We start from the raw sequence: 16,161 nt of genomic DNA, 5'->3' as shown, positions 1-16,161 counted from the left end.
TGGTTCATGACCAATGAGCTGCTAGTGACAGAGATTCTTACAGATAAAATATTAGTTTTGGAGGCAGACTGCGGCTCCTAGAAGCGCCACAGAGACTAGATTTTTTTAGGGAGCATTGTTAGCCGCCTGAATATAATAAAATAAAAATAAAAAATAAAAATAAGCAATTGCATTATTCCTGCTTATGTCAGCAGAAAACTGCTTATTTCTGCTTCAAGGCACTTTCACACAGAAGTCCGATGTCATTTTTAATTTGATCTGTGATCTTGGGTCGGCGCATGAGCCTTCCCATAGGAGGAAATGCTGACTGGACGAACTTAGACAAACACAGGAGGATTGAAACCCCTAGTTCCCACCTTTAATCTGACTAAACCTAACCTGGTGGTAGAAACACAGTAGGGATGGGACGATAATCGATATCATCGTTTATTGTGATTGTGAAAACACAATAATTGTATCGTGGAGATTTTAATTTATCGTGAAATTGTCCTCCGTCATGCACTGGGCTCCGTCATGCACTGGGATCAATTCACCTCATATATACCACTTAAACCGTCTATAATTAGTGAAACGACCGGGAAATAACGTACTTGATACAGTCTTTTTTTTTCACTCTCTACCAAATGTCTTTGCTCGCAGCGCGGCACTCGGTGCCGCGCTGTGAGCTTGTATATCTGCTATTTTTCAATAGTTAAAGCATAAAATAAGATACACAATAATGTGTACCCTTTCTAAATGGGTTCAACTTCTGACTAAACATAAGTTTGGCAGTAGAAACGCAGCTCTTGTCTAACCTGCAGTCGGAGCAGGTTGAGCGTGGCCACCACCATGCACTCCTTCTCCTGTGGAGGAGGCCAGTCGGAGCTGCCGTCCATCCCCTCGCTGACCTGGCGCAGGAGCAGATCCAGCTGCTCAAAGGTCATGGGGCACACGTCCACCACGAAGGGCACCCTCTGCCCCACCGACCACTCCGAGCACGAGGACCAGGCGAAGCTCTGCCAAAAACACATGGGGTGGGGGGGGGGGATGTTCAAGTATTTTCGTGTAGCACAGATGGCTGCTGGAGCAGGGAGGTTTTGAAGGTGTTGCCGTGATTTTATTTGGGCCTAGTTAAAGGTTCTACACCATGCATTTAAAAATAATTTATATAACATTGTTTGTGTCCCAAAAATGTTTTTCAAAAGGTTTGAGGCTAAATTACCACTCCTGAAGAGCCCCTGTCATTTCTGCCTGGCTTTCAGAGCATTTGCAGTACCACCTTGTCCTGAGTGGGAGGACTGCGCTATTGAGCCAGTTTTGGCCCCACACTCCTCCCCACCTCCTGCTCAGCAGGCCTGCCCACCCCTCCCCAACCCTCTCCCAGCTCCTCCTGCCTCCTTCTCAGGCCTGCCCACCCCTCCCCAACCCTCTCCCAGCTACTCCTCAGCACAGCGGTAGCAGTAGGCCCCGATTGTGATGTTACAATATCGGCGCTAAAATCAGACGGCCCGTTCTGAGACCTGCTTACATAGATCTGCCCATAAACTGAGAAAGACACAATGGTCAGAAATAGGACTTTGTGAGGATAGAACGTGCTGGTAGGACACCAAAAAAATACATACAAATTGGATAAAATGAAAATTCATGGTGTAGTCCCTTTAACCCATTAAAGTGGCAAAAATGTAACGCAACACAGATGCGTTCCAGGTCTAAAGAGTGTGTAACGTATGTGAGGGGTTGGTAAAAGTATTTTTAGTGTATCATAGATGGCGTGCTGGGGGGGGATTAGCGACTGCAGCCAGGTTGTGTTTACCTGTCCCGGGCCGCAGGAGATGCCCACAATGTGTTTGGAGTTGAGCCCCGGCAGTGCTTTGGGCTGCTTCTTGTTGGAGAACAGCGTGTCAAAGTGCTGCAGCTTGTCGTTGCTGCCCCAGCTGTGCACCTCCCCGTCCTCCGTCAGAGCCAGGCAGTGTGTGGAACCCACAGCGATGTCCACCACCTTCTTCCCTGTCGTGGGAGAGAAAAGAAAGTTACATTACAAGCTCAACTTTACCATCATGTCATTATAATACAACAAATGACTATTGTGTGGCCAGACAGGTCTGAGGTCTGCTGTGGAAACTGGACAACAGGGGCATTGCTGCCTAACCCATTTAGGCCTAACCTATAGTTAGGCCCAAATCAGAAATTAGCCTACAAAAACAAATATGTTGATACATACTGTACATGTACTGTAAGCCCCTCCCATACACTAAAATGTGTACCCGGCCTGAATGGGCTAATAGACCCCATGGACAGTCATTTGGGATCAATATAAGTAGGAAAATGAGCCTACATGTATGTTATTTAGTGCGGAGTTGTCCTTTAACCACACATGAATCCTAGCAACCCTGTTATCAGTCAAACATTTGGTGAAAATAGCAGATGCGAGCTACTGTGTACACAGAATGTGTACCCAGTGATCTCTTGTGTATACATTGTACATACAGGATAACAGTACATATTATACACCAACAATGTACGGGACATATATGGGCGCATCAGCTGTTCAGAAAGCTGACAGCCTGTTGAAAGAAACGGTTACTGAGACGGGTGGTGTACGAGTTGATGCTCCGGGAGTGTTTTATTTACATAAAAGAACACAAGCTATCCTTTTTGCAGCGAGTGATGTAAATGTTATGAAACTGTGGTAGTTCTGTGCCAATGATTTCTGTTGCTGCCTTTAAAAGGCCTTTGTAGCAGTCTGTGGCCCTGATATGAGCAAACATGTTGCTAAACCAGGCAGAGAGAGGGCTAATATTACCGCTGCTACCAGGTGCATTCTGGGGGAAATTGGCACACAATTATGTGCCAAAATGTTTGACGTCGAGACGTAATGACGTCACGAACGACGTCGACGTCCATTGAACCCTATTGTAGACACCAGCGGCGCGCTCTAATGCTCGTGCATGTACTGTACCCCAACTGAAGTTCTAGCTTTGGCCAGTAGGGCGGCCGCTTCAATGTTTACAAGCCGTTCTGGGGGCTTGGTGCACACACACAGACTAGAGCATAGGTCTTCAACAAGGGGTCCGGGACCCCTAGGGGGTCCTCAGAGTTACTACAGGGGGTCCTTCAAATCTTTGTGTGAGAGAAACTTTTTTTTCCTTTTTTATATTAACCACTTGAACCCTAGTGTCCTTATTCTGAGAACTTTAGCCAAAAATAGCAGATCTACAAGCTCACAACGCCTCGCACTGCGAGGCGTTGTGAGCTTGTAGATCAGCTATTTTCGGCAAAGAGATTTGGTGTAGAGGAGAAAAAGAGCAGACTAAGTACAGAGTGAAAGGTCAAGTTTATTAAGTATTGACGGTTCAAGTGGTTAAATATCTGAAAACACAAATTGACATGAATCCAAAATACATGGATGATTGTGCTGTCAAACGATGAAACTATATGGAATCTATGAACAGGTTGTGGGGGTCCCTCCCTGCTTAATCTCTCTCTCAACTAAGGGGTCCTCGGCCTGAAAACGTTGAAGACCCCTGTACTAGAGGGTTCCCCGTCGTCACGGACTCACTCACCCTGCAAGCTGTCGAGCAACTTGGGATAGCGGACGTGCTCGTCCGTGCCGTGGCCCAGGCGCTGGTTGTCCCCTTTGCCCCAGGTGTACACCTGGCCGTCCTTGGCGAGCGCCACAGAGAACTGGCTGCCGCAGCACACCTTCACGATGTCCAGGTCCTGCAGCTTCTCCACCAGCTTGGGCGTCTTGCAGCCGTCGCTGCCACCGCGGCCCAGCTTGCCGTAGTCGCCGTCGCCCCACGACCAGACCTGACCTGCGGTCCCAGGGAGAGAGAGAGAGAGAGGACGATGTTTGAATGGCAAAAAAAACCTAACCCATTCAGAACGGGGTACACATTATTGTGGGCTCGCCTGGAAGGCGAGCACACGTATGTTATCTTCATTATTGTGGGCTCGCCTGGAAGGCGAGCACACGTATGTTATCTTCATTATTTATTTATTTGTTTATTGTGGGCTCGCCTGGAAGGCGAGCACACGTATGTTATCTTCATTATTTATTTATTTGTTTATTGTGGGCTCGCCTGGAAGGCGAGCACACGTATGTTATCTTCATTATTTATCTATCAGTCAGTCAGTCAGTATCCTCAAAACTTTGGCGCGATTCATCTCTTAAACGCTTACACCTTTCAACACCATTCAAATTTTTATGTGTTCAGCTTACTGAGGACACGTGTGCTTGTACTTTTGGTTTTGAAATGTTTTGTAGTTTAATTATAAAAAAATAAAAATGTTTAACTTTAAGCACCCAATGCATTTCCAATGGGTTTAGTGAGTGGGGAGAGAGTGAGACAGAGGAAAGGGACCCATGTTTATATTAAGTCGCTGTGGCTGCAATATTCACACTTCAGATATGCTATTTATATCAATGCGTTCACACAGGTCTGCTGTCTGATTTGATCCAAATGTCTAAGCTGTGTGATGTATAAAACTATAGTTATAGTTAAAACTATAAATAAATGTCCCTCTCCACTCTACTGATTGACACAGCTGTGATTAAAGGCTTGGCTGTCATTGGCTGTTCTGTGGTGATGTAGCCTTACATAAGTCGGACCTGCAGTGACAATGCGAAAGTCTCGGCAGAGACGTCTTAATGTAAGGCTAGTGGTGCTGCAAAGTAACCAAGTACATTTACTCAAGTATATACAAACAAGTACTTGTACCTACAGTACAATTTTTAGGTACTTTTACTCTAATTTCCATTTTTGTTACTTATACTCTACTATAAATACAGCATTTGACAGCTTCAGTTACTTTTTATTTAGCAGATTTTATTATTAATAATAATAATAATTATTAACACGCACGCACGCACGCACGCACGCACGCACGCACGCACACACGCACACACACACGCATACACACACACTGACACACAAACAACTGTTACTGTGTTACTGTGGAGACGTTTGCTTGTATTTGTCTTTGACACATGTTTTGTAGTGTTTTAGAAATTTAACTTAAAAAGAATAAGGTTCCCGGGCGATGGGCTTTACAGTATATATCCTAGAACCCGCAGGGGCACTCTGTGTGGTTGTTGTTGGTTGTCAGGGAGATATCACAACCAATGCATTTCCAAATCAGACGATCAACCGAAGTGGACCCACCTGGCAAAACCACACCCCAAACACTTTAAAAGCCATGAATTTCAGCCTGTCTGCATTTGAATCCTAGTATATCCCATATGCATTTGGATCAGCATGTCCCGTACTGTATACCAACTTTTACTTTACACTTTTGTTACTTATACTCCACTGCAATTGCATTTGGCAGCTTTAGTTACTTGTTACTTTGCAGATTTTATTATTAATACAAAACATACGGTAGATGAATCACGTAGAAGCTGATCTACAATGTGACATTGCGACATGTTGTGATCTTGTAGATCTGCTGTTTTTAAAAAGCTTGTCAATATTAGGACCATCTGCGTACTATTACTTTGATGTGGTTTGCTGGTTTGCAAAGTGTAGTTCAGGGACCCCTAGGACACACACACACACACACACACACACACACACACACACACACACACACACACACACACACACACACACACACACACACACACACACACACACACACACACACACACACACACACACACACACACACACACACACACACACACACACACACACACACACACACACAGGTTCCCCATCTTTCTTCCCAGGCTTTAAACAGCCATAACTTCAGTTCCCAACATGCTACTGGTCTCGAACTTTTGTTGTTGGTTACCCGTCCACATTATATTTTAATTTTATTTTGATTTAATTGTCCATACCTTTAAAGGACCAGGTCACCTCTGGGACAACCAGATCTTATTTTATTGTTGTGTGGGACACGATCAACACAATCCTGTAATTTCTTGTGTTCAATCTGTGTTTTTAGATATTTTATTATTTCAGCATGCTACAACTGGTCATATGATGCTTTGTAGCATGATATTGCATCATCTCATGCATCATATGATGCAAAATGCATCATATGACCAGTTGTAGCATACTGAAATACTAAAATATCTAAAAACACAGATTGAACACAAAAAATAACTCAACATTGTGTTGATCGTGTCCCCACACAACAATAAAATAAGATCTGGTTGTCCCAAAGGTGACCTGGTCCTTTAAGTTCATGTAATAACACTGCTTGTCTACATTGTATTTGCATTACCATTTTACGTCAGTAAAATGAAAGAGAGCATTGCCTGGGAACTTGACACTTTTACTATTATTGTTTTGGGTTGGAATCGAGCCCACACTGTTTCGAAGGAACAGTATTTCTAGTTTATAGCTATATGTGTATCTCCTCAAAACTTTGGCGCGATTCATCTCCTAAACGCTTACACCTTTCAACACCATTCAAATTTTTATGTGTTCAGCTTACTGAGGACACGTGTGCTTGTATTTTTCTTTTTGAAATGTTTTGTAGTATAATTATAAAAAAATAAAAATGTTTAACTTTAAGCACCCAATGCATTTCCAATGGGTTAGTGAGTGGGGAGAGAGTGTAGACAGAGGAAAGGGACCCATGTTTATGTTAAGGCGCTGTGGCTGTAATGTTCACACTTCAGATATGCTATTTATATCAATGCGTTCACACAGGTCTGCTCTCTGATTTGATCCACATATCTAAGCTGTGTGATGTATATATTCTGAGTTAAAACTATAAGTGTCTATAAATGTCCCTCTCCACTCTAATGATTGACACAGCTGTGATTAAAGGCCTGTCTGTCATTGGCTGTTCTGTGGTGCTGTAGCCTTACATAAGTCGAACCTGCAGTGACTTCCGCATTCTGGCTTTGGGATAGCTGCAGCCCCAACGTCACAATGCGAAAGTCTTGGCAGAATGCGTCTTAATGTAAGGCTAGTGGTGCTGCAAAGTAACCAAGTACATTTACTCAAGTATATACAAGTACTTGTACCTACAGTACAATTTTTAGGTACTTTTACTCTCATTTCCATTTTTGTTACTTATACTCTACTATAAATACAACATTTGACAGCTTCAGTTACTTGTTATTTTGCAGATTTTATTATTAATTATAATAATAATTATTAACACGCACGCACACACACACACACACACACACACACACACACACACACACACACACACACACACACACACACACACACACACACACACACACACACACACACACACACACACACACACACACACACACACACACACACACACACAAACAGCTGTTACTGTGTTACTGTGGAGACGTTTGCTTGTATTTGTCTTTGACACATGTTTTGTAGTGTTTTAGAAATTTAACTTAAAAAGAATAAGGTTCCCGGGCGATGGGATTTACAGTATATATCCTAGAACCCGCAGGGACACTCTGTGTGGTTGTTGTTGGTTGTCAGGGAGATATCACAACCAATGCATTTCCAAATCAGACGATCAACCGAAGTGGACCCACCTGGCAAAACCACACCCCAAACACTTTAAAAGCCATGAATTGCAGCCTGTCTGCATTTGGATCCTAGTATATCCCATATGCATTTGGATCAGCATGTCCCGTACTGTATACCAACTTTTACTTTACACTTTTGTTACTTATACTCCACTGCAATTGCATTTGGCAGCTTTAGTTACTTGTTACTTTGCAGATTGTATTATTAATACATAACATACGGTAGATGAATCACTCTAATTGTAAGAAGCTGATCTACAATGTGACATTGCGACATGTTGTGATCTTGTAGATCTGCTGTTTTTAAAAAGCTTGTCAATATTAGGACCATCTGCGTACTATTACTTTGATGTGGTTTGCTGGTTTGCAAAGTGTGGTTCAGGTACCCCTGAGGACACACACACACACAGGTCCCCCCTCTTTCTTCCCAGGCTTTAAACAGCCATAACTTCAGTTCCCAACATGCTACTGGTCTCAAACTTCTGTTGTTTGTTTACCCGTCCACATTATATTTTAATTTTATTTTGATTTAATTGTCCATACTGTTAAAGGACCAGGTCACCTCTGGGACAACCAGATCTTATTTTATTGTTGTGTGGGACACGATCAACACAATCCTGAGTAATTTCTTGTGTTCAATCTGTGTTTTTAGATATTTTAGTATTTCAGCATGCTACAACTGGTCATATGATGCTTTGTAGCATGATATTGCATCATCTCATGCATCATATGATGCAAAATGCATCATATAATAATAATAATAATAATAATAAAACTTTATTTGTATAGCACCTTTCATGACATGAAATGCAGCTCAAAGTGCTTTACAGAGCATAAAATGAAGCACACGTGCTTAACAGAGAAAAAGTAAAATAGAAATAAAAAATACATAAAAAAGAGATAAGTAAAATGATTACAATAAAGCAAGAAAAAATAAAAGCATAGAACATTGAAGAACAATTTCAGAGCCGTGCGGACGTCAATAGCAGCATAGGGATTAAAAAATTTAGCTAAAAGCAAGAGTAAAGAAATAGGTCTTGAGCTGTGCTTTAAAGCTATCCACCGAGGCTGCCTGTCTTAGGTGTAGTGGTAGTTTATTCCAAGCTGTCGGCAGAAAGCTGCTTCACCATATTTTTTATATGTCATTGTTGGCACCTCAAGTAGGTCTGCACTAGAGGACCTGAGTGGGCGGGTTGGAACATATCTATGCAGGCAGTTATAGAGGTACGAAGGTGCCAGACCATTTAGAGCTTTATAAACAAGTAAAAGAATTTTAAAATCAATCCTAAAAACAACCGGGAGCCAGTGTAGCGACGCTAAAACTGGAGTAATATGTTCTCTTATCTTAGTTTTTGTTAAAACTCTGGCTGCTGCATTTTGAACAAGTTGTAATCTGTCAGTTGTTTTCTTTGGCAGACCAGAGAGAAGTGCGTTGCAGTAATCAAGCCGAGAGAAAACAAAAGCGTGGATCAGCGTTTTTGCATCGTTCAGCGACAGATAGGCTCTAATTCGCGCAATATTTCTAAGGTGAAAGAATATGACCAGTTATAGCATACTGAAATACTAAAATATCTAAAAACACAGATTGAACACAAAAAATAACTCAACATTGTGTTGATCGTGTCCCACACAACAATAAAATAAGATCTGGTTGTCCCAAAGGTGACCTGGTCCTTTAAGTTCATGTAATAATACTGCTTGTCTACATTGTATTTGCATTACCATTTTACGTCAGTAAAATGAAAGAGAGCATTGCCTGGGAACTTGATACTTTTACTATTATTGTTTTGGGTTGGAAGCGAGCCCACACTGTTTCGAAGGAACAGTATTTCTAGTTTATTTATTTATCTATCAGTCAGTCAGTATCTCCTCAAAACTTTGGCGCGCTTCATCTCTTAAACGCTTACACCTTTCAACACCATTCAAATTTTTATGTGTTCAGCTTACTGAGGACAAGTGTGCGTGTATTTTTCTTTTTGAAATGTTTTGTAGTATAATTATAAAAAAATAAAAATGTTTAACTTTAAGCACCCAATGCATTTCCAATGGGTTTAGTGAGTGGGGACAGCGTGAGACAGAGGAAAGGGACCCATGTTTATATTAAGGCGCTGTGGCTGCAATATTCACACTTCAGATATGCTATTTATATCAATGCGTTCACACAGGTCTGCTCTCTGATTTGATCCAAATATCTAAGCTGTGTGATGTATAAAACTATAGTTATAGTTAAAACTATAAATAAATGTCCCTCTCCACTCTACTGATTACACAGCTGTGATCAAGAATCAAGTCCGGGCGATGGGATGTAAATCCCATAGCCATATATCCTAGAGCCCGCAGGGACAGTCAGCCATATTAGTGGTTGTTGTTGGTTGTCAGGGAGATATCAAAACCAATGCATTTCCAAGTCAGATCCACAAACACAATAAAAGCCATGCTCCACTCCTCAGTCTGGAGTGGCCACATAGAAGAACGCCTTGGTTAAAGACATAGTGGAGGACAGATGTGATCTGGGATTGTTAGCCTACAGTATATGCACTCAATATACTCCACTACAGTTGGAGTCCATTTGACAGTTGCTGGTTCCCAAACACAGAATCAAAAATGTAGATCTAGAACACATAGAATATGTACAGTACAGTAAGGTTCAGTAGAGTACAGTAAAAGTACAGTAAGGTTCAGTAGAGTACAGTAAAGTACAGTAAGGTACAGAAAGGTACAGTACAGAAAGGTACAGTAGAGTACAGTACAGTAAGGTACAGTAAAGTACAATACAGTACAGTAAGGTACAGTAGAGTACAGTAAAGTACAGTAGAGTACAGTAAGGTACAGTAGAGTACAGTAAAGTACAGTATAGTAAGGTACAGTAGAGTACAGTACAGTAAGGTACAGTACGGCACAGTAGAGTACAGTACAGTATAGTACAGTAAGGTACAGTAGAGTACAGTAAAGTACAGTACAGTAAGGTACAGTACAGTAAGGTACAGTAGAGTACAGTAAAGTACAGTAAGGTACAGTACAGTAGAGTAGAGTAAAGTACAGTACAGTAAGGTACAGTAAGTTACAGTAGAGTACAGTAAAGTACAGTAAGGTACAGCAGAGTACAGTAAAGTACAGTACTGTAAGGTACAGTACAGTACAGTAGTGTACAGTAAAGTACAGTAAAGTACAGTAACGTACAGCACAGTAAGGTACAGCAAGATACAGTAGTGTACAGTAAAGTACAGTACAGTAAAGTACAATACAGTACAGTAAGGTACAGTAGAGTACAGTAAAGTACAGTAGAGTACAGTAAGGTACAGTAGAGTACAGTAAAGTACAGTATAGTAAGGTACAGTAGAGTACAGTACAGTAAGTTACAGTACGGCATAGTAGAGTACAGTACAGTATAGTACAGTAAGGTACAGTAGAGTACAGTTAAGTACAGTACAGTAAGGTACAGTAAGGTACAGTACAGTACAGTAAGGTACAGTAGAGTACAGTAAAGTACAGTACAGTAAGGTACAGTAGAGTACAGTAAAGTACAGTAAGTTACAGTAGAGTACAGTAAAGTACAGTAAGGTAGAGTACAGTAAAGTACAGTAAGTTACAGTACAGTACAGTACAGTACAGTACAGTACAGTAAGGTGCAGTACAGTATAGTAAGGTACAGTACAATACTGTAGGGTACTGTACCTTACAGTACCTTAAAGTATCCTATTTGTTGGGTTGGAATCGAGCCCACACTGTTTCGAAGGAACAGTATTTCTAGTTGTGTATCATTATTTTATGCTTTAACTATTGAAAAATAGCAGATATACAAGCTCACAGCGCGGCACCGAGTGCCGCGCTGCGAGCTTGTAGATCTGCTATTTTTGAAAAATCGTGAAAATTAGAATTCTGACCCGATTCTATAAGTGTCTTTTGAATCCTAAGATTTAAAAAAAAAAAACCTATGTTTCTATGTCAGCAATCTGGTTAGCCATCGTCAAAGAAAAGGTCCTTTTCACTTAACTGGAGCTCAGTTAGTCTGTTCTTGAGAGACTACTATATCAGTGGTTCTCAAACCTTTTCATGTGAAGGACCTCCAAAATGATATTTATTTGGCCACAGACCCGCATCTCAAAATATTTAGTTCCAGGGACCACCCAGAAGCAAAATTTGAGTTACAAACGTTCGCCTTGAAAATACATATAGTCAAAGATTTGCACACATTTTCACGACTTTTTCAAAAATAGCAGATATACAAGCTCGCAGCGCGGCACTCGGTGCCACGCTGTGAGCTTGTATATCTGCTATTTTTCACTGGTTAAAGCATTCAATAATTCTAGGCCTAAATGGGTGCCGACGACACTCGCACACGCCAAACAATTTGATGTGATCTGAGTGCAGACGACGCGTTCGACGCATCTGATAAGGGTTTATATTAAACTCTGATTTACTGTCTGGGGCAGCCGCGGCTGAAGAGAAACACTCCAATTCCCAGAATGCAACGGGAGATACCGTGATCAGAAAATCCGGTTTTCCATACAGGCCAGTGTTATGAGTGGATTTATGGATTTAGTGGATTTATCTCGTAATCTAACTCCAGATCACGTTCATGTTTAAAACGAGCCCTTCTCTTCCGGCCGTTACAAAAGCACTGATTGTAATTTTTCTGCTCTGAGTGAAAGAAAATACTATCGCTCGGAAATTCTGGAAATACTCGGATAACATTTATTCAGATTACTTTTACTCTGATCCTCCAAAATAATGAAAAATCTATAAAATAGCGTGGCACTCGGCGATTAAATCATTGTTTAATCAAAGGCACTCAGTGTGTTAAGACTTAGCAATCTGAGCTATAGACCAGTGGTTCCCCACTTTGGAAGCCACTGTCCTAGACGGACTCTAGTCGACACGTCCATTCTCTCTCCTACTCACCATTTTCTGTCACGGCCAGAGTTTGTGCATCGCCGCTGCCACACGCCACATCCAGCACCTTCAGTCCCTTCAGTGCTGTCACCAGCATGGGCGTGGTCTGGTCCTCACTGGAGCCTGTCAAGACAATCAAGGACAAATTCCCCGTCAGCATCACAGTTGTGGACTCATTCGGGATATACTGGTTATATTTGGGCCACTCTAGCCGAGTGGGTCGTCCCAGTTTCGTCCCGTGTTCGCCCCCCGGCTCGGCTCGCCCAGTTTAACTCATTCACTACCATCGTCGAGATATGACAGATTATTGTTTTATCTCTGTTTAATCTAGTCCTCGCTCTTGTCACACCTCTGAACACTGTATCCGGTTCCTGCTAAGCCAGGCTAGACCTTCTTTTGTATCCGGAGATTTTGATCTACTGTACATCCGGGTCAATGTTGTTGACGGGCAAAAAGGGTCATTATCTCCAAAAATAGTTTTTCCCCTGGGTTTTTACAGTAGGCAATCCACATTCAAACAAGCCAATCACGGTCAAATTATTTTTTCTTTTCAGCGTTACAAGAGATCCTCCCCGTACACGGTCAACGCAGGTTTTTCGACATCGTATAACACACGCGCACCGCGTGCACGCCTGCAGATGATAGAAATATATGGTAAGAGCCTGGCAGTAGGGACTGAGTGAATGAGTTAATCACTTTCAAAAGTTTTTGAAAATGTAAAAGAAAATAGCAGATCTATAAGCTTGTGATGCATTGTGATGTGAAGCCTTGTGAGCTTGTAGATAGGCTACTTTCACTATCTTTGTGTGACCTTCTTGAATGATGACGTAGGTAGGGCATTAATGGGCATCCAAAGTTGAAATATGGTGATATGAGGTTTACCGTGGCCCAGGCGTCCGTAGTTCCCTCTGCCCCAGGTGTAGAGCTCCCCGTCGGCCGTGATGGCAGCGCTGTAGGTGCTGCCGCAGGCGATGTGCACCACCTGCTTCCCCGCCTGCTTCCCGTTGAAGGCCGCGATCATGGCAGGCTCCTCCAGATACCTGGGATTGGAAATCAAATGGTCACGGAACCTCCATTTGCAAAGTTATTTGTTTTGTCAACTTTTCTCCATGTGGCGTTTACTGGTTTGGAGGAGGGTATAGTCATTACAGGTGTTACATCGTCCTTACAGCGTTTTTTTTTTTCCGATGCCAATTACGTCCAGGAACGTGATCAAGAATTACCGCGGTGAGACGCCACGGCCCCGTTATCACGTCCAGGGACGTGTTACCTGGTTACCAGGTAAACGGGTGCTGCGGCGGCCGCTGGTGAGCGAAAAAACAATAATCACCATAGGCTCCTATTCATTGCTGCTGCAAAGAAACGGCGTTATCTCGGAATCTACTTCCAATAAAGTGCAGTGAATGGCGGCCCTCTGTATCCAAATAATTACAAAAATAATGGCATTCCAAGTGCTAATGAATTCGCCCCCCAAAAGTAATTTCTTCAAACTGTTGTGTCATAAGTACACAGAACGCGAAAATTACACCGCGATAAAGCACAAACTGGAAAACAAGCCACATCATCAGCCTAGGGTTGAACCCCCTTTAAATGCTGCCCGTAAGGACGTAAGCATTTCCAGTAGAATTCTGTCTCATAGTGAAGAATGTGCATGAGTATCAGCATCAGTATGACTTCCAGTGTTGATTTCGTCGACTAAAACTATGACGACATTTTTTTTTTAACTGTGATGACTAAAACTAAGACTAAATATATTGACAATTTCGTCAACAAAATAAAAACTAGACTAAAACGTTAGGGAGGGACTAGTGGAGAAGAGAGTCATTTTATGTTTGGTTGCTCTCAGGTGTTGCATGCTGAAAATAGCAGATCTACAAGATCGGCTATTTTCAGCACACAACCAAGTGTCATTACGATGCCATCAAGGCCTGCCAAAATACATTTTAGTCGACTAAATCAACTGTAGATTTAGTCAACTAAAATCTTATGATATTTAGTCGACTAAAATTAGACTAAAACTAAAACTTTTCAGGTGACTAAATTATGACTAAAACTAAAATACATTTTATTCAAAAGACTATGACTAAAACTAAATCAAAATTTGCTGTCAAAAACAACACTGTCATGGAACCTCCATTTGCAAAGTTCTTTGTTTTGTCAACTTTTCTCCATGTGGCGTTTACTGGTTTGGAGGAGGGTATATTCATTACAGGTGTTACATCGTCCTTACAGCGTTTTTTTTTTTTTTTTTTTTCATTTAATGAATTCGCCCCCGAAAAATATATTTCTTCAAACTGTCGTGTCATAAGTACACAGAATGCGAAAATTACACAGCGATAAAGCACGAACTGGAAAACAAGCTACAACATCATCAGCCTAGGGTTGAACCCCCTTTAAATGCTGCCTGTAAGGACGTACGCATTTCCAGTAGAATTCCGTCTTATAGTGAAGAACGTGCATGAGTATCAGCATCAGTATCACCGGGCGTTTCTCTTTCCATTGACCAGTTTCTTACGTGGTGTCCCCGTGTCCGAGGCGGCCGCCGTCTCCGCAGCCCCAGGAGAACACCTCCCCGTTGGCGGACAGGGCCAGGTAGTGCTGCCCGTCGGGGTGAGCCGCCAGCTTCACGATCTTCCTGGAGCTCAGAGCGTGGACCAGCATGGGAGACTGCAACAACACAGTGCACTGCCGTCAGCAAGACAGCAACACACCACGTACAGTAGACCAGGGGTTCTCACCATCAGCAACACACCACATACAGTAGACCAGGGGTTCTCAAACTCTTACATTACACGGTCTCCTCTTAACTCTGACAGTATACAAATGGAACCGAATGGACCCGTTAGGGTCCATTCGGTTCCATTTTTATACTGTTAGAGTTACAGACTTGTATGGGTCAATTTAGACCCCCATAAAGGAACCCACAGAGTCCCCAGATTCCACTTTGAGAGAGTGACTTTAGGTTTTTCACGACAATGGTATCGGCAAATCGTGCAGCCGATGTGTCCTGAAACTCGTTACAAATGTTCCAAAAATAGCAGAACTACAAGCCCACAACATGCCGCGACATGTTACAAGCTTGTAAGCTATTTTTGAAAAAATTGTAAGGGCCCGGTCAGAATATTCACGATATTCCTGGCCATTCTATGGAGGCTGCCATTTTCCTTTTACAGAGGGCGCTGGAGCATTTTTAAACATCTTTTCACTTCCTCCCAAGTCGAAGAACAAGAGATCCCAAGGAAGTGACAGGGAATTGTCTGTTGCCAGATATTGCCAGAGACAAGCGGCCAGGTCTATGAATAATAAGCCCAATAGAATTAACTAGGTTCAGTTTTACTACTTTACATTTGAAAATAGCAGATCAGCAAGCTCACAATGTGTCAGATTGTGACACATTGTGAGCTTGTATATTTGCTATTTAAAAAATATAGAGGAAAGAAAAAACGAAAATAATTTGAATATTTTTGAAACATTTTAACAACACAAATCTGTGTGGCGGTCCCTGGCACCACATATTTTTCAGATGGGGGTCTGCGACTGTGGACAAATCTGTTAATCTGGGGTCCTTGATATGAAAAGATTTGGGAACCACTGGTTTAAAAAATATTAGAAAGTAAGCCTAATAAACAACGACACCAATTGCTTATTATAAGCAGACATGGCAACACCGGTTCATTCAGAGCCAAGAGCCCAGAGCGCCTCTACTGACACTTTAATGCAAGGACACAGGAAACCAAATGATGTTTTTTATTTTCTTTCAGGATATGAACAGGAAGCCGGGGGCGGGGCCAGGAATATCGTGA

The 16,161-nt window shown here is 42.1% G+C and overlaps 1 protein-coding gene across 12 annotated transcripts in view; it reads right to left on the bottom strand.

Moving 5' to 3' along the window:
* herc2 (HECT and RLD domain containing E3 ubiquitin protein ligase 2) overlaps positions 1-16,161 on the bottom strand; it is a 181,587-nt gene that overhangs the window by 124,358 nt on the left and 41,068 nt on the right. For all 12 annotated transcript variants that reach the window (XM_080732028.1, XM_080732030.1, XM_080732029.1 and 9 more), the window contains 6 exons: positions 14,874-15,025; positions 13,241-13,398; positions 12,368-12,481; positions 3,543-3,794; positions 1,793-1,986; positions 795-995 (listed from right to left, as the gene is read on the bottom strand). In XM_080732028.1, the coding sequence (XP_080588154.1) occupies positions 795-995; positions 1,793-1,986; positions 3,543-3,794; positions 12,368-12,481; positions 13,241-13,398; positions 14,874-15,025 (1,071 nt within the window). The remainder of the gene's footprint in view (positions 1-794; positions 996-1,792; positions 1,987-3,542; positions 3,795-12,367; positions 12,482-13,240; positions 13,399-14,873; positions 15,026-16,161) is intronic.

Source organism: Nannobrachium achirus (assembly GCF_963921795.1).
Source record: "Nannobrachium achirus genome assembly, chromosome: 1".
Lineage (NCBI taxonomy): Eukaryota > Metazoa > Chordata > Actinopteri > Myctophiformes > Myctophidae > Nannobrachium > Nannobrachium achirus.
The sequence above is the reverse complement of the archived record's forward strand: the minus strand, read 5'-3'. Positions and strand labels throughout refer to the sequence as shown.